The 18,519-nt window shown below is 38.2% G+C and overlaps 1 protein-coding gene across 1 annotated transcript in view; it reads right to left on the bottom strand.

The window, feature by feature from the left end:
- Positions 1–361: 361 nt before the first annotated feature.
- The window catches only part of FAM120B (family with sequence similarity 120B), a 136,108-nt gene continuing 117,950 nt past the window's right edge, over positions 362–18,519 (bottom strand). Inside the window, exons 11-12 of the mRNA XM_043962356.1 lie at positions 11,156–11,213; positions 362–2,075 (exon numbers count right to left, since the gene is read on the bottom strand). Coding sequence (XP_043818291.1) covers positions 2,063–2,075; positions 11,156–11,213 — 71 coding nt within the window. The 3' untranslated portion in view covers positions 362–2,062. The remainder of the gene's footprint in view (positions 2,076–11,155; positions 11,214–18,519) is intronic.

Genomic DNA, 18,519 nt, shown 5'->3' with positions numbered 1-18,519 from the left:
ATTAGTTTTGTTTGTGCAAAAGCTTTTTAATTTTATATAATCAAAATTATTTATTTTACATTTTGTATTATTCTCTATATCTTCTTTGGCCCTAAATTTTTCTCTGTCCATAAATCTGACAGATAAACTATTCCATGCTCTTTTAATTTGCTTATGGTATCACCCTTTATGTATAAATCAGATACCCATTTTGACCTTGTTTTAGTATATAGTGTGAGATGTTGTTATATACCTAGTTTCTGCCATACTGTTTTCCAGTTTTCCCAGGAGTTTTTGTCAAATAATTTTTTGTTCCAAAAACTTGGATCTTTGGGTTTATTATATATTAGATTATAGTCATTTACTATAGTGTAATTTGTACCTATTCTATTCCACTGATCAACCTATTTATTAGCCAATACCAGATTGTTTTTGAGAATTACCACTGTATAATACAGTTTGAGATCTGGTACTGTTAGACTACCCTCTTTCATATTGGGGATGTAATTTTAAAAGTCCATCAGTTATGTGAAGATATAATTTTTAGGCCAATGGGAAGGAACTTTCATAGACATTAATCAGGGAATGCCTGATGTATTCTACCACTGCTCACCACAGATTCCTCTTTTTTCCTTCCACTTTTCTTTTTCATTTTGTCCTTATTTCCTTCTTCTTCTACTCTCTTTTTTGATCCTCTCCTATTTTTTCCTTCCTCCCTCACGGTGTCTTTAACCTTCCATGGGGACACAAAGGAGCTTAGCTCTTCTAATGGTAGGGAGAACTCAAGAGTTTAAGTTCTGTTGCCTCAAAGAGAAAATATCTTCATGAAAAGTGAAAAATCCTATCATATACGAGAATATTTTCCCTGACTACTCCAATTTACAGTGATCTTTCCTTCTCAAACTCTTTAACACTTAAATTCCAAATAACAAATCACTTAATTATATATTTTCACCTAATTGTTGCTTTTACTAGTACTAAGATTACTCCCCTCCTTCAACTAAATTGTATGCTTCTTGGGGGCAGAAGCCATGCCTTATACTTTATTTCCCATGACATATAGCACAATTCTGGGCACCTAACAGCCATGATTGAGAGATGATTTCAGCATCATATTCACAAATAATTCTTTACTATTCTCACTGTTAAAAACTTTCCTACTCACACTATTATGCCATCTACACTGTCCTTAGAGTCAATATCATACTTTCCAGGTAAATTTCTATTTGTTATTGTTTTTAAATACTTCTCAGCAGCATAGTGCTGCAAAGGGTTTGGCTAGAATTCAGGTGGCTGTGGGTTCAAATTATGCCTCTGGCACTGAGTAGCTGAGTGATCCTAGGCAAGTCACTTTACCTCATCTGCCTCAAGGAACTCTCTAGGACTTACTAAAGTCATACTTGGCTGTAAATCACAGATCATTCCCATTAATGTTATAAAAACTTTTGAAGGTGATAAAGAACATTCAGAATTATCACTCTTTTTGCTCTACCACCACAGAGGGAGCAGTGGCTAAATTCAAGTCTTTCCAGATGTTTTACTGTATAGAAATGACTTATAGGAAGAAAAGGGCTTTTTAAAAAAAAATTTTTTTTTTTTAATTTTTAAGTGAGGCAATTGGGGTTAAGTGACTTGCCCAGGGTCACACAGCTAGTAAGTGTTAAGTGTCTGAGGCTGGATTTGAACTCAAGTACTCCTGACTCCAGGGCCGGTGTTCTATCCACTGTACCACCTAGCTGCCCCAGGAAAGGGCTTTTAATGTGAAGTTTAATTTGAAATCTCACCCCAAATCTGAATGGATAAACTGGTAATTTCCTTTCAATTTTTGTCATATCTTGCTTGCTGGAAAAAAATTTATATACTTTTACTTAATGACAATGACCAACAGATCAGAATACAGAAGACACCACACAAATACAATGCTATTTTTAAGTGAACACCATCTTTTCTAAATAATCTTTTTTGATTTGGTTTACAGACAGTAGAATTAAACAGGTATATTTCTCTTTGTTCAATTCCCATGTTTTAAAATGTCATCTTCATCTGTAAAACATTTCTGCTCCATCCCAGCAGCATTATGGTGTCATCTAGGCCATCTAGAACACAAACAATCAATACAAAATAAGACATACTAGAATTTTAAACTGAAGAATGAATGTGAAGGGGTGTGTGCGTGTGTGTGTGTGTGTGTGTGTAGAGTGAAATGGGTCAGACTTCCTGACAGTCAAGCCCTCAAGCAGTTGCGCTTATAGTAAAGTCTTTGGGGAGAGCAGGAGTCTGTGTTAATACTGAGAAAAGCGGTAAGATAACTAGTTCAACAAAACATTGGGCTGTTGAATGAATGAATGCATCATCATCATCATCTAATACTTTAAAATTTGCAAAGCACCATATATACACTATCTTCAAGACAAGCTTGTAAGATGGGTACTACAGACATTATTTCCCTCATTTTCCAAAAAAGGAAATCGAAGTTGAGGAGTGAGGAGGGGGTGTTAAGAGGGACAGAAGGGGTTAAGTGACTGGTTCACTGTGCTTGCTCAAGATGGGTGAGAGTGGGGGATGACTAATTGAGATACAATGGTGTCCCTATGATGTCAGGAGAACCCAACGAAGGCTTTCAACACATGAGGTGAACCTTCCATGGTAAACTAATGAGAGGATATGGCCAAGAGTCACCAGGTTGGGTAGGCATGCCTGGGTTGTAATCTACATCAATGGAGGGGGGGGATACCCACATTAATGAGATCACAAAGCATTGAGTAGCTGAGGAACTTAAAAGCCAGAAGGTACCTTAGATATCATATCCAATGTCCTTATCTCTGAAGGGGCAACTCGGTTGGTGCAAAGTATTGGCCCTCGAGTCAAGAGGACCTGAGTTCAAATCTCACCTTAGACACTTACTAGCTGTGTGACCCTAGGCAAGTCACTTAACCTTAAACATTCTGGGCCATCTCCAGTTGTCCTGATATATATCTTTTTTTTTCTGATAAAAATATTTTATTTTTTTCCAGTTACATGTAAAGATAGTTCTCAACATCTGTTAATACAAGCTTTCCAATTTCAGATTTTTCTCCCTCCCTCCCCTCCCTGCTCCCTCCCCTAGACAGATATAGGTTTTATATATATATATATATATATATATATATATATATATATATATATATATATATATACACACACACACACATATATACATATATATACAGATATATACACACACACATATACATATATACACATATATACACACACACACACACAGTAACATTAAACATATTTCTGCATTAGTCATGTTATAAGAGAAGAATCAGAGCAATGAGGAAAAACCTCAAAATAGAAAAACAACAGCACCCAAAACAAAAGAAATAGTATTGTTCAATCAGTTCTTTTTTTTTCCTGGATTTGGAGATCCCCTTCCATCATGAGTCCCCTCAAACTCTTCTGTACCATTGCACTGGTGAGAAGAATCTAGTCCATCACAGTAGATCAACACACAATGTTGATGATACTGTGTACAAATGTTCTTCTGGTTCTGCTCATCTCACTCATCATCCTGATATCTATCTTGCCACTGGACCCAGATGGCTCTGGAGGAGAGGGTGAGGTTGGTGACCTTGCACAGCCTTCCCTCACTTAAATCTAACTCAGTGCAAGTCATGACATCACCCCGATGTCATGGTCCTCTGAGAACAAAGGACAAACAACTTCTCTCTGAGATAAGTGAGCTGCTCCAGGAGGTCACAAAGCCAGTTAACTGCAGTACTGAAACAAAAGCCCATGTTTAGAGACTCCCACTCCAGTGTTCTTTCTATTGTTCCATGCTCTCCTTCTTTGATTAATGAGAACACCTACTTTCCTGACCAGTTAATAAAGAGTGTGAAGCACTCGGATCGTGAAAATGTTAGAAAAGTTATGCCAATGAAATGGCCCATTTATAAGCCTGTGTTCAGTGAGCACACATATTATTTGCAGCATGGGGCTCAGAGACTATGATTATCTAGAAAAAATGAATTTAAAGAAATTAATAGGTGGCATTTTTAATGAGCATGAAATAAATGGTAGGTGTACACTGAGAATGTATAAATGGAAACTCCAGAAAATAAGCTTTTGAAAGCATTCGAAATTTCAAATGAGCAGTAAATGAAACTGTAGGAGACTGAGGCATTTGTAACAAAGAATGATTAAAAATGGAAGGGAAAATGACCAAGTTCCAAAACTTATGATTTCCATAGGATTTGTGTGACCCATATGAAAGTAGTTAGGCATGCAAATATTTTTAAGAAAAGGAATTACAAGAAGTTTATAATCAGGATATTTCATACTTTGGAAATACAAAGGTATTAAAATATCTGGGGAATACACGGTTTTAAAAATGGAAGATGGGATTTGAATACAAGCTGATGCCTGAAGCTATACATATTTGGGTTTATTAAGTGCAGAGACACAAATGGGTTTATTTTTAAAGCTAGAAACAACTAGAAGGGAACTTCTTTCCTTGAAGGATAGGGAACATTTCTCCACAAGTCAAAGCTAAAGGCCAAAAACTTTTGTATGAGTCTTTCAAACTTCTAGGCCAACTCAGAGAACTGTAGCCTATTAGAGCTGTGGCAACTTTAGAGATCATTTATATTCCCACCATTGAGTTCCCATCCCACTTTACAAATGAGGAAACTGAGGCCCTGCGAAGTTAATTGACTTGCTGAAGTCATGAGAGGCAGAGTTGAGACTATCTGGTCTCCTAACTCCTAGGGTGTGTGTGTGTGTGTGTGTGTGTGTGTGTGAGATAAATCAATATTCTCTCTCTCCCTTCCCCTGTTGTTTAGATCTTTTTTGGATTTGATGTGACTGTCTGAAATGTTTGCAATGAAAAGGGAAAAGGATTATTATTTTTTAAAAGAGTATTTTAAAAATTCTAAATTTAATGAATGCAAAAAATACCATGAATATTTTCATATACAAAGTAAAACACAAAGAGTATTGCATTTAAAACCATGAATCTCCATTCCATTGTTTGTTTTTTAAAAACATGTATAATAAATATAACACATTACTTTTTTTAATTCAAATTTATTTTTAGTTTCAGATTCTCTCCCTCTCTGACCCATTGAGAAGGCAAGAAATGCAAAACCTATTACAAATATGAAATCAAGCAAAACAAACCAAAAAAGAGAGAGAAAGGAAAAAATTATGCTTCAACCTATACTTTGAGTATAACAGTTTTCTGTCTGGATGTGGATAGCATTTTTCATCATGAGTCATTTGGAGTTGTGGTAGGTCATTACATTAATCAGAGTTACTAAATCTTTCACAGTTAATTATCTTTACAATATTGCTGTTACTGCATAAATTGTTCTCCTGGTTCTGCTCATTTCACTTTGCATCAGTTCATATAAGTCCTTCTGATAGGTTTTTCTGGATCTCCATCATTTCTTGCAGCACAGTAGTATTCCATTAATTCATTAACTTGTTCAGTCATTTCCCAATTGATGGGCATCCCCTCAGTTTCCAATGTTTTGCTACCACAAAAGGAGCTGTTTTAAATATTTTTGTATATATGTATCCTTTTCTTTTTCCTTTGATCTCTTTGGGGTATAGACCTAATAGCAATATTACTGAGTCAAAGGACATACACAGTTTAATAGCTTTTTGGGCAACTGCTTTTCAGAATGGTTGGACCAGTTCATGACTCCACCAAACAGTACCTCTTTTCCCACATCTACTCCATGTGTCATTTTATTCTGTTACCTTAGCTAATCCAATGGGTGTGAGGTGGCTCCTCAGAGTTGTAATTTACATTTCTCTATTAGTGATTTAGAGCATTTTTTCATATGACTACGGATAGTTTTGATTTCTTACTCTGGAAACTGTCTGTTCATCTCCATCATTTATCAATTGGGAAACAGCTCTCATTCCTATAAATCTGGCTCAGTTCCCTACACATTTGAAAAATGAGGCCTTTATCTGAGAAATCTGTTGCTAAGATTCTTTCCTCGCAATGTGTTACTTTCAAAGTTTTTAGTCTGTGCTTCCTTTTGAACTTTTCTTCTGTGTATTAAAAAAGTTTAAATGGAACATTCCTTTTATTTTGGCATCACTATTGCTACCCTCATTTCTCTCCTACTCCTCTACTTCCTCCTAAAGCCCACAACCAATCAAAACAAATAAACAAATCCTTGTAACAGAAAGGCATGGTCAAACAAAACAAATCCACACAGTGGCTATGGCTGAAGATGTTTGTCTCTTCCTGCAACTTGAGTTTATGATTTCTTTGTGAGGAGATGAGTAACATGCTTCATCATTGGTCTCTTGTGGTCACTGCTTTGATAGGTGGTCTTAAGTTTTTTAATGTTGTTTTTCTTTACAATCTTGTTGTTATTGTATAAGCTGTTCGTTCCCCTAGCTCTACTCACTTCACCCTGAGGTCACAGAATCTTTATCTCTTCCAAGAATTCTGGTTGAATTTTTGTCTAAGTTACATTTTACTTTGAAGTTCTGCTTGTAGATATTTTGGAGTCATTCTCTTCTGCATTTGTATCTCGAGAGTCCCTGTTACCATAATAGTTTTTATGGTAGGAGTCTTTTTTTTTTTTCTTGCTCATCTAGCCTAATTCCTAACTTCAGACTTAGTCTTAGGGCCAGGCTCTGCATACTTTTGGTGGGAATGTCTGGGCTGGTTTAGTCACTGCTTTCTTGGGATACTGAGTGTTCTGTTCCAGCATATCAGAGACATCTCGGGTTAGAGAAGCTTTCAGTGTTCCCAAAGTGGTCTGATACAGGGTAACGTGTGATTGCTAGTCCCCCAGTTTGAGCTTTGGTTTGAGTTCCCTGTCCTCTCCTGGCCTGAGTTTGGGCTTGAACAAAAGGCCTGTAGAGTTGCTCTTGGTTGGAGTTCCAGTAGACAGCTGCTGGACTCAGCTATTATCAGATGGCTGGAAAGCTCTGCTAGTTCAGTGATAGAACAGTATTAGGCTTCCCTTGGATCTGGGGTTCTTGCCTTGGTTATTCTTCTGCAACCTTCAGAATGGTCTAGAAGCTGGAAGTGAGAGCTCCTGAGCTCTGAGCCACACAGATGCTGATTATTTCTCAACTTGCTTCTCAATGCTCCTTGCTGGGTACACAGCCCAGGGCCTATAACCATTCTTTTTTTTTTTTTTTGGTAAGGCAATTGGGGTTAAGTGACTTGCCCAGGGTCACACAGCTAGTAAGTGTTTAGTGTCTGAGGCCAGATTTGAACTCAGGTCCTCCTGAATCCAGGGCCAGTGCTCTATCCACTGCGCCACCTAGCTGTGCCCAGTAACCACTCTTAATCCTGGAATACCACTCTTAGGGGCACGTCTCCTCCTTAGTCTGCCCTGGATCTGGGACCTGGAACTGGGCAGTGAGCAACAATGGACATCTTTTCTTGCATCCTACACAGCCGAGGCCCCTCTAGGCTGAATCTGGGACCTCTTCTTGCTCTGGTGCATACAGAACCTCCTTCTGCTCTGGGATGCTACACGTGACACACTTCTGGCTAAACGTTGTCCCCAGAGTCCACAGACCTTTCTGTCTGTCTATTTGGACCTGAGCTAGGAAAATAATTCACTGTGATGTTTTTCTTGGATATCCCGATTAAGATTCTGTCTGGTACATTTTTTAGATCTTTTTGGAGGAATTGTGGGTGTGTGTGTGGGGGGAGGCAGGGTGGGTCACTGTTCTTTTTCCTGATACATCTTGAAGCCTTTGTCTCCTAATGGCTTTATAAATCAGGATTTCTAATACTATTTCTCAACAGCTTGTTTTCCAGTTTTCTACTGGAAGTACTTCATGCCTGACTCTGTATCACAGAACCAGAATTCTATCTTTGCCTGTGTTTCACTTAACAATAATGATGATGACAACATCAACACGCCACTATCCATTCTTAGTGTACAAATATTAAAAGAAAATAAGTAATAAGAAACAGAAAATGAGTCGCAGTGAGATGACTCATAGTAAATATTTTATAGCAATCAGTTCTCATATGGAGAAAGGCAGATAATTTTTGTTTAACCCCTATTCTAGCCCTAGCAATTGTGAAGCACTCCCACTTTTTTGGGGAAGGGAGCAGTGGCAGGCTTTCAACTTGTGATTTTGTTAGTGTAGGGAACTCCCAGTGTGTAGAGTCCCTCTATCAACACAGATAACCAGGAGACTCAAATACAATGTACTCCTGACGTTATCAGGGGCACTGAAAAACCAAGTGACTTCCCCCTGGTTTCACAGTTACTATGTGTCAGAGGAAGTACTTTCACCTAAGTATTTATGACTCTAAGGCTAGTCATTTATCCACTCTTTCATGTTGGTTCTCTTCTTGTTTTTGTTTTGATGGAGCAATGAGGGTTAAGTGACTTGCCCAGGGTCACACAGCTACTAAGTGTCAAGTGTCTGAGGCCAGATTTGAACTTGGGTCCTCTTGAATCCAGAGCTGTGCCATCTAGTTGCCCCCATGTTGCTTCTCTTAACAAGCACTCGGGGAGCAGATAGGTGGAGGCCTTCATTCTCTTTTTTAGGATAGGAAGTAAAAAATAATCTCCCTGTTGTGTGAAGAAAGTTTTCAAGGAGACTTGATAAAGCATAACGTTAAAATAAGTACAATACTTTTAGAACATCCTTTAGTTGCTTAAACGACAAAGTTACTTAGAACTGTGGAATCTTAGAGATGGAAGGGACCTGAGGGGTCTTTGACCAACACAGTTATCCCTTCCCCATCTCAACTTTCTTCATCATGGTTTCAATATATTGTGGGTTGGCATAATCCATTAAATGGGATTTTGGAGGGAGTTTTATGGAAGCCAGAGATGACATGTGAAGGTCAGCAGACGACACAGAAAAAATTCTTTCCTACGGTACTTTTACTTAACATTGACTTGCATATAGCCTATGGCCAAATACTTAATCCAAATTTTACAATAAGGTACTATGAAAACCCTATAAAAGAAAACAGAAAACATTCAGACTTCTTTTCTGGCAGGAAGGGACAGCCAAAACATTTTACGTGGATTGTCCAGAACGTGGGGGGCTCTGTGCCCCTAACCCCTGTGATGAGGAAGGGATAACTGTACATATACATTCCCTCTATACCATCCCCGACAAACGATCATCTGGCTTTTGCTTAATGGGATGCTTTTTCTTAAATTTTTTTTCCTGGCTGTATTTTTACAGATTCTATTTAGCTGTTTTTCCCCCTTAACAATACCAGTCAGACAGCATTATTTTAATGATTTTGCCATCAGTAAGGATGCTACTGAGAGTAAATATTTTGTAGTGGATTTCTTTCTATAAATCTGGGTCACCTTGTATTATGTGGAGAACACTTTCATATATCCAGGACAAGTTTTAAGATGTTATCGAAACAATTTAAAATGAACAATTTTATTTATGAATGACTGCAAAGGCACTGTTTTGAATGAATTTATAAGCAATAACAGACTAGTACAATGACAAAGTATAAAATATAGTGGAAGCTGTATGAATGTGACATGTATTTTATATTCTAAACCAGATAAGTAAATCTACCAAGTACCTTAAATTGCCTTTAAATCTTCTTAATGCTACCATAATAATATCCCCCCCGCCCCATAACTTAAAACTCCTTCATTAGAGCTAGACACTGAATTTAAGGATGGCTTTCTGAGATTTGCTGATTGACACTTCTCTTTTAGCTCTAAACAAAATATGTATTTGAACCCTTTGCAAAAAGGCCAGGGGAATACATTTAATATTAAAAATAAATACAAATACGGACTAGCATCACATGGTGATAGTACCCATTTACTTTCCAAAGAGACCTAGTTTATATATTTTTGAAGAAATACGTGCTGAAGGCCTGCTAATGCTACAGGTTCATTATATAATTTGTAGCGATCCCAGTCTTCCTTTTTTTTTTTCAGTATTAAAGATGCTTGGGCTAAATTCTATAAGGGAGTAAATGACCCTGGCTTAGCTACCTTACTGACCCATTCTCACTAAGAGAAGGTAAGCCACACTCCCCTTTCTCTCCTATGAAGGTTTGTGGCAGTATTTCTATTATAATTGTGGGTTGGCAAGTTTCAATGGTAAAGTGATTATATATTGCCCTACTTGCTATCACTGCTTTTAAGTCACTTGAAATTGTTGGCAAGATTTTAATATATAGCATTGTTGAAGCCTGTGTGAAAACAGTTTAAAATTCACACTATAAACTGGCTCAAGGAATAATATTTAAAATCTGCCCAGGCCTTCAATGAATACTGGCTAATATAATTCATATAGTAAACAAAAATCCTAGAAAGGAAAACAGAAAATACTAAACAAACATCACTACGAGGTATTTGCCTAGCTCTTTTCACTTAAAGATCTGAAAGCAGTTAGCAAATATTGACTCAGTAGCTCTGCAAATGATTAGGAGCAAATTGAATTATTTTCATTTTTATTCTGAAGCAACTGATACGATCAGTGGCTTTTTGAGTTCCAGTTTGAGTCCCAACTATTTTTTTTTTCCTTTGGTAAAATCATTACCTAGTTTCTATTTAATTAACATAGGTTGGTAGAGCATGATATATATATATATATATATTTTTGGTGGGGCAATGAGGGTTAAGTGACTTGCCCAGGGTCATACAGCTAGTGTCAAGTGTCTGAGGTCGAATTTGAACTCAGGTCCTCCTGAATCCAGGGCCAGTGCTTTATCCACTGCGCCACCTAGCTGCCTGACCATGATATTTAAATGCTTTTAAGGCTTTGCTCTAAAACATAAATCATAAAAAGTCATAAAAGGATAGACTTAAGCCGAAACCTTAGAGATCCCTTAGTCCAGCCTCCTCAATTTACTCATGAGGAAAGTGAGACCCAGAGTTTAAGTGAGAACCATTGCATTTTGGCCTAGAATAATAATTTATTTAAAAACAAATGTTGAAAACTATCTTTAAATGTAATTGGAAAGGGGCAGCTAGGTGGAGCAGTGGATAAAGCACTGGCCCTGGATTCAGGAGGACCTGAGTTCAAATCCAGCCTCAGACACTTGACACTTACTAGCTGTGTGACCCTGGGCAAGTCATTTAATCCTCACTGCCCCACCAAAAAAAAAAATGTAACTGGAAAATAATAAAATATTTATATGGGAAAAAAGAATAATACTTTATTTATTTTTTTAAAGTAGATGAGATCTGTTTACCTGGGAGTGTGCTGGAATCTTCTCTTCTGGATTGGCTCTTCTGACCTATATCCTCTACCTAAGAGATATGTACCAAAAAAAAAAAAAATCCAAACCTTATAATTCAATCACTCAAAATAGTTCAATTAGGAAAAACAACACATAGCTGAGTATTTACCAAAAGCATGTATTTGGAGGGCAGTGCTTTATTCTCCTTTCAGTTGTTGCCACCAGTCACTATCATTCCCTGCCGCCGTCCCCCCCCCCCCATTATCCTATGATCTATAAAGTGGGAAGCAATTCATTAAGAGAGATAGAGCTGTTGGGGGAAAGAGTAGAGCTGAAGCTTTTCCCTTTAGGAAACATAGACAAAATTGTTCCTGTTAACACCAATCCCAACCATCTGCATTATATCTAGACATTTATTGCTGCCAATGACTTTTGGAACTGAAAATCTCTATGCAGATGGCTTTCAGGTAGAAATTTTGCCAAGTAGGGGAAAAAAACCAATGTGCGGCTTTCCACGGTTCCTGTAGTATTTCTTCTTTCCATTCCTATAATTCAGTCACCTTTTGCTTTCTTGATAGGGAGTATTTGGAAGAGAATTCTGGCATAAAAGCTCCAAACTTCAAGGAACACCAAGATGTAGATTGAATAAAAAGGGTGAAATTTTTAAAAAGCCAGTGACTTTCTGACTAGTCAGCTTCTCCAAGCTTGGTTATGCTAATAATCCATCGACAGCAGATACATAGCGCCTGGGCCCATATTAAAAAGGATTTCCAGTTTAGTAGAGCTTAGAGAGATTTTTGAAAACCCAGGGTCAACTTCCATAAAACAGTGTGACAGACACATCAACGGAAGGATTTAGTGAAAGTTAAAATTTAATATATAAGGACAAGTCTTACAGGGCACATGTTAATTCAAGAGGTAGTTATCCAACATATTCTCTCTTCCTGGGTTACAACCTTTTGGCTGTTTTCACTGCTAGATCACACCTCCACCAGGGGTTGTATTGGAGGTGGGAAACTTAAATCCAACAAACTGCCACTTGTTAGCATCTCTGGCAAAAGGCTGTTAAGGAATAAGGTTTAAAAAAATGGCCTAACATGAGGTTTGCAAGTGATTTACTCATTTCAGTTATACTATCTCAATCTCCTGTGACCACGGCCAATCGAGATCTATAAACATGTCTGCATAAATCCCCTTCGACGTACTAAAGTATTAGCAGAAACACGAAAATCCACAGGAAGATCGGTGACTTGGTTGTTACCATGTGTGGGATCTTACAGATCATTTATCACCAGCTGGCCAATGCAAAGGTATCTAACAGCAGGGAAAAGGTTAAGCATTTCTCACTTCAGCTGTAGTTTTGTTCTTTGACCACCGGTTAGCATTTAAAAAGTTCTAAGTAGGCTTTGATGTTTAACACTCCCGAGGTTAATAGGGATGATGGAGTTCACACCTCGGTGGTTACCATTGTTTACAGGGAGTAAGTTTTCTGCCAGGCCTCGCTTAACAATGGAAGATAGCCACACATTTGCAGGAATGGTCCCACCCGGCCAGGAAAGACCATCCAAGGCCTGTGATTTTTCATGTTTAATTCTCCTTACCCAGCCAAAGGGAGCAGGCTTAACCCTTACCAATACAGGAACTGGAAAGCTCAGAGCCTCAGAGGGCTCGCCATCCAAGGGTAACTATTTTTACCCCACTATGTTGATTTTGGAGGAGAGACTAGCTCTTTTGTTGGCACAAACAAACCCCACTTCTACCACTGCTCTAGGAATATAGCTATCAGCCTAGAATCTGGGGCTTCTTTGCTTTCCCACTGTGAATTCTATGAAACGTTGCTGAGAAAGAAGCCCAGAGGACAAGAGCACTGAGGTAGGCAAAATTCAACAAGAGGTGACACGGTGACTCGTACTTTTCAGAAAAGACTTTCTTTACAGAAGCTAAAACTAGAGCAGAAAATTTCTTGAACAAAATATTCATTGCTTTATCCTAACAACATATTCCATATAATATGTATCATATAGGCTACCTGAATTGAGAAAACAAATACAGGAAAAAAGAATATTATATTCACTGTTACATGGGAAAACACAAGTAGAATGCTCCCTGGCCTTCCTGACACAAGGTTTATGGATCTCCCTGCATTTCTATTGTATAATACCTTTTTTTTTTTTTTTCCAGGGCAATGGGGGTTAAGTGACTTGCCCAGGGTCACACAGCTAGTAAGTGTCAAGTGTCTGAGGTTGAATTTGAACTCAGGTACTCTTGAATGCAGGGCCCCTACTTTATCCACTGTGCCACCTAGCTGCCGCCCCTCCTGCATTTCTAAACTCTTTGAAACTAGACTAACCTAATATTTTATAGCTTAATTTTTACTTTCAAACTGATGACCTCAAAGAGCTAAAATTTCCAGTCCTGTACTTTAACCTGCACTATCATCCCAGGGATATTCTTTTGTATCAAGACTGTTACCCATCTCCCAATAGGATAAAACCAGATTTCTTCATAATTCAAAGCACTACTTGTTTAAGTTCAGCAAAGCCCTTGATTCTGGCTCCTGAGGTCATTCATGTTTTATTGTTCCTAAGCAACAAGAGGAGCACCTTAGACAACACTTGACCCCTCCTGCCACAGCCAAAGCACCTAAGCCCTGTTGGCACCAAGGCCCACATCTGACAAATGTTTCTCAGAATTCAGTTATCCCTCTTGACATTTTTAAAAATCAAACTTGGTAATATGATGTAGTGAGACTTAGGAAGGGCAAAGACCCACAGAGATGATGGCTAAAAAATGATCTACTGGAAATGCAATTAAATTTTTAGGAGAAAAGATTAAGAGGGAGATTATTCAATGAATTTAAAGGTTCTGACACCTATCCTTTCCTTCCTAACTCCTAGAGTTCAACTTTTCAATTCTCTGTGAATTTTCTATAACTGAAAAACAGCAAACCACGTTGAGTATTTGAGTTAGATTTCTGTAGCCCCAGGGTACAACATTTACTCGGTAAGGGTGCAATAAATATTTGATAATAAGGTGAACACCGTGATATTTCTGTTGATAATGAAGTTGTTATACTTCATTAACTAGACAGGACTAATTGGCATGTAATACTCTTAAGTGTTTGAAACAACCACCATCAGTGAATCCGACTTTAGGTTCAAGAGCCACTCTACTGAAATGATGGCTGCTTATAATCTGGGTTTCTGCAACAGGCCGCACAGCTAAGAACTGCTTTTGGAACTTAAAATGACTGAGCTGAGACTCTTGCTGAAGGTTTCCTATTTCTGAGTGGGATCACCCTTTGGAGAGTTTACTAGAAAACTGTACTGGGTATGAGCAACAGATAAAAGTAAAGGAATGTGTGATGATTTATAATTGTAGACATATGCAAGTAATTAAGAAATTACTGGAAATAAAAACAACACTAAAGGGCCAAAACAAGTGAGATCAAATGATAACAGATAGTGCTAATAAATGATTAAAATTAAAACACAAATCCTTTCCTTTCTCTATGATTCTTTTTCCCCCTCTCCCTATCCTTTCTCCCTTCTCTCCCTTTCTCCCTCTCTCCCTTCCTTCTTTCCTTCCTTCCTTCCTTCCTTCCTTCCTTCCTTCCTTCCTTCCTTCCTTCCTTCCTTCCTTCCTTCCTTCCTTCCTTCCTTCCTTCCTTCCTTCCTTCTTCCTTCCTTCCTTCCTTCTTCCTTCCTTCCTTCCTTCCTTCCTTCCTTCCTTCCTTCCTTCCTTCCTTCCTTCCTTCCTTCCTTCCTTCCTTCTTCCTTCCTTCCTTCCTTCCTTCCAGCTCTGACTTCACTAGTGTAGGGAATTCTAGATATGGAAATTTTCTCCACTGGCACAGATCAGCAACTGTGTCAAAAAGTTGCCTGGGAGACTAACAACAAGAACAACAAAGAACAACAAGAACAATGTGTTTTTAAAGCTGAAAAAGCAATTTACATATATTTTTCATCTAAGTCTCACAACCCTGTGAAATAGGTACTATTATTATACTCATTTTGGCAGATGGAGAAATTGAAGCTCAGAGAATGCAGTGAGTGATCTGCCCAGGGCCACCCACTCAATAGGCAGGATTTGAATTTCTGACTTCAAGCCCCAGCATTCCTAACTACTTAGCTAGACTGCCTCTGAGGTTAAGTAACTTGCCATTGGTCATAACCCAGTATGTATCTCAGGTAGAAAATGAACCTGGGCTTTCCTGACTCATCCATCACCCCATGATTTCTCTTAATAGTTGGTAAATTTAATATTCACATATATACTGCTAAATGATGTACTCCTGGCTGTAATCACCCTATTACACCCTTAACTGTTCTCAGAAACAAACTGTGTGTGGCAGGTTTGTCCGAGTATCTGCTGGCTAGTATCTGTTGTATCAAAAAAATATATCGATAACAAAAACCTTTTTTTTAAAAGGAAAATAAGAAACTGTTGGGAAGATATTGGAAGCTTGGCATGCACTAAGTAGAATAAAGGCCATGATCTTAATGAACCCTGGTAGAGCACTCTTGATTAGTCTGAAGTCCCACCAGCCTGTAAGACCGAGAATTTAAAAAGAAGTTTTATGTATGTATGTGTGTATATATATGTACTCAATCACATATATGCATGAATGTGTGTATGTGTAAATATAAACTTGACCATCGATCATAAGCAACTTATGATGACCTTTTATAATACTTGGCAGAATGCCTTGTATATAAAATAGGCACTTAAGGCTTGAATTGAATTATTATTATTATTTTAAAATGTAATGAACATTTTTATTTATAGTTTTGGGTTCCAATTTTTATCCCTCCTTCTCTCCTTCCCCTCCCTGCTCCTGGAGTCAGCAAGCAATCAGATATGGGTGATACACGTACGATCATGTAAAATATGACCATATTAATAATTTTATACAAGAAAACTCGATTAAAAGAAAAAAATGACAGTTTGTTCCATTAATATCAGTTCTCTTTGGAGGTAGATAACATGTTTCATCAATAGTCCTTTGGGATTGTCTTGGATCATTGTATTGTTGAGAATAGTCACGTCACTGAATTGAATTATTAAAGGAAAAAGAACAATAATGACAAATGATTTTGTTCTCTCTAGAAGCTCCCAATCTCATACAAATTGAGCAAATTATTCCTGTATCACATATAACACAATGGTGGTCTCTCTCTTTTCTGCTCTAGGAAAGTGAATGGATAGAGGAGCATTTGCCAGTAAACTCTTGGAAGCCAACCATGACATACTACTGTACGTTCTGATACTACATGTTGATAGACTGAATAAGGATAATTTTAGGGATATAGAGATAAGACTGGCTACAGTGAACCCCCCAGGTCATTCACATCAGAGATATCAAACTCACAGCTAATTTGTGGCTTTCTAATTCAATATGTGGTCAGCAGGGGTCTGTTTCTATTTGTGATTGGCACCACTTATCTACATGACTTGGCTTGCACAGTAACTGCTGGACGTGTCTACTTGGAAGACACAGAGGCATATGGATGTCTGGATGTCCAAAATGGAGCTCATTATATTTCTCCTCAAATCCAGCTCTCCTCCAAATCTCTTTTCTCTGCCCCCCGCCCCCAGTTTTGGGCACCCCCTTCTAGGTATGTGGGTTCTCAACCTTGAGGTCATTCTTAATTCTTCTCCCTCCATCACCACTCATACTGAAACAGTTCCCAAGTCTTGCTGATTGTTCCTCCACAAATCTCTCACATCTGTCCCCTTCTCTTCACTTACACAGCCTCTACCCTAGTTTAAGTTCTCATAAATTCTCCCCCACACTAGTACATTAGAGTTCTAAATGCTTTCTCTGCTTCCAGTAGCTTTTTCCCCTTCCCAATCCATTCCTCCACATAGCTGCCAAGTTATTATTGCAGAAACAGGTCTCACCATGTCCTTCTCTATTCAAAAATATTCACTGATTCTTAGTACCTTTAAGATAAAACATGCCATTTTTAAGTCTGGTTTTGCTTTCTGTTTTTTGTTTTTTGCAGGGCAATGAGGGTTAAGTGACTTGCCTAGGGTCACACAGCTAGTTGTGTCAAGTGTCTGAGGCTGGATTTGAACTCAGGTCCTCCTGAATCCAAGGCCAGTGCTTTATCCACTGTGCCACCTAGCTGCCCCCTTAAGTCTGGTTTTAAAAACCTTCTACAATTTAACATCCACACTTACTTTTCTAGTGTTACCGTATATTACTCCCCTTTATGCACCTTTTATTCTAGTCAAACTAAAAGATGTTCCTCTTATACAATATTCCATCTCTCCTCTTCTCAAAGAGGAGATATCTAAAATATAGCCTCTATCTCCAACAAAGAATGCTACTGTTAAAAAGGTGGGCTTTTGCTTCAAGGAGGAGCCTGGGATCATTAAAAGCACCACATGATTTCCCAAGTACAATCCATCCTGCTCTTTTTCTTCTATTCAATAATGGGTCCAGTTGAATGTCTATTTGCTATGCCTGAACGATGAATATATGGGTTGTCCATCCAACTATATATCATGACTTGGGTAATAAATATTCTTCATATACTTGGTTTCCCTTCTCCTTCATGCCTCTCCAAAACTCAGACAATTAGGCTGAATGCTTTTAGGAGAAGAAAAAAAAATTGGGGGGGAGGGGAGTGTCTGAACCTGTGATTGTGAGGAACTCCTGGTGTGGAAAAACTCTACATCAATGCAGATTAGAAACTTCTCTCTAACTTATGGCCTTAAAGAGTTGCCTTGGGTATTGGGAAGTTAAGTGAATTGCCTATGGTCACATAGCTAGTGCATACCAGGGGAAGGACTTGGACCCAGGTAATGTTCATTTCAAGTACGGCCCTCAATCTAATATGTCAAACTGTCTCTCAAGTGAAAATTTACCTTATTTAGGAGGCTTTGCAATGTTCTCTTGGATCAGTGAGCCTAATGTCACTCATCAACAGGAATATCTGGAGGACCTCACTGTCTCTACAAGGAATTCCTTTTCTAAGTGGCTTCTGAGCTGGGAATCCTTCATGACAAAGGCAAATATCTCTGGTGATTATGGTTCTCCCAGTTTTATGCTTTGTTTGATTCTTATAATCAGGGGGTCATCATCATCTATAGTATCTTTCAAGTAATCTGTGATAATTTTAACATATACATGGAAGACAGCTGTTGGGAGAGAAGCTTTATGTTCTATGGGATCAGCAGTCTTTTTATAGTTAAACAATAACTATAAGGGAAATCTTATTTTCTGCACCATTGAGTCAACTGGGTAACTTTAAAGATGGCGTCTGCTGTGGAATATTGTTTATGAAGGCAGATCTGTTCCCTTTCATACCTTTGTCAAGGATGCCCTTGATACGTATGTAGATTATTTTCATAAAGATTTTGTAGGG

The sequence above is a fragment of the Dromiciops gliroides genome, chromosome 4 (genome assembly GCF_019393635.1).
Source record: "Dromiciops gliroides isolate mDroGli1 chromosome 4, mDroGli1.pri, whole genome shotgun sequence".
In the NCBI taxonomy this organism is placed as follows: Eukaryota; Metazoa; Chordata; class Mammalia; order Microbiotheria; family Microbiotheriidae; genus Dromiciops; species Dromiciops gliroides.
Note: the sequence above shows the minus strand (reverse complement) of the source record. Positions and strands in the feature narration are given on the sequence as shown.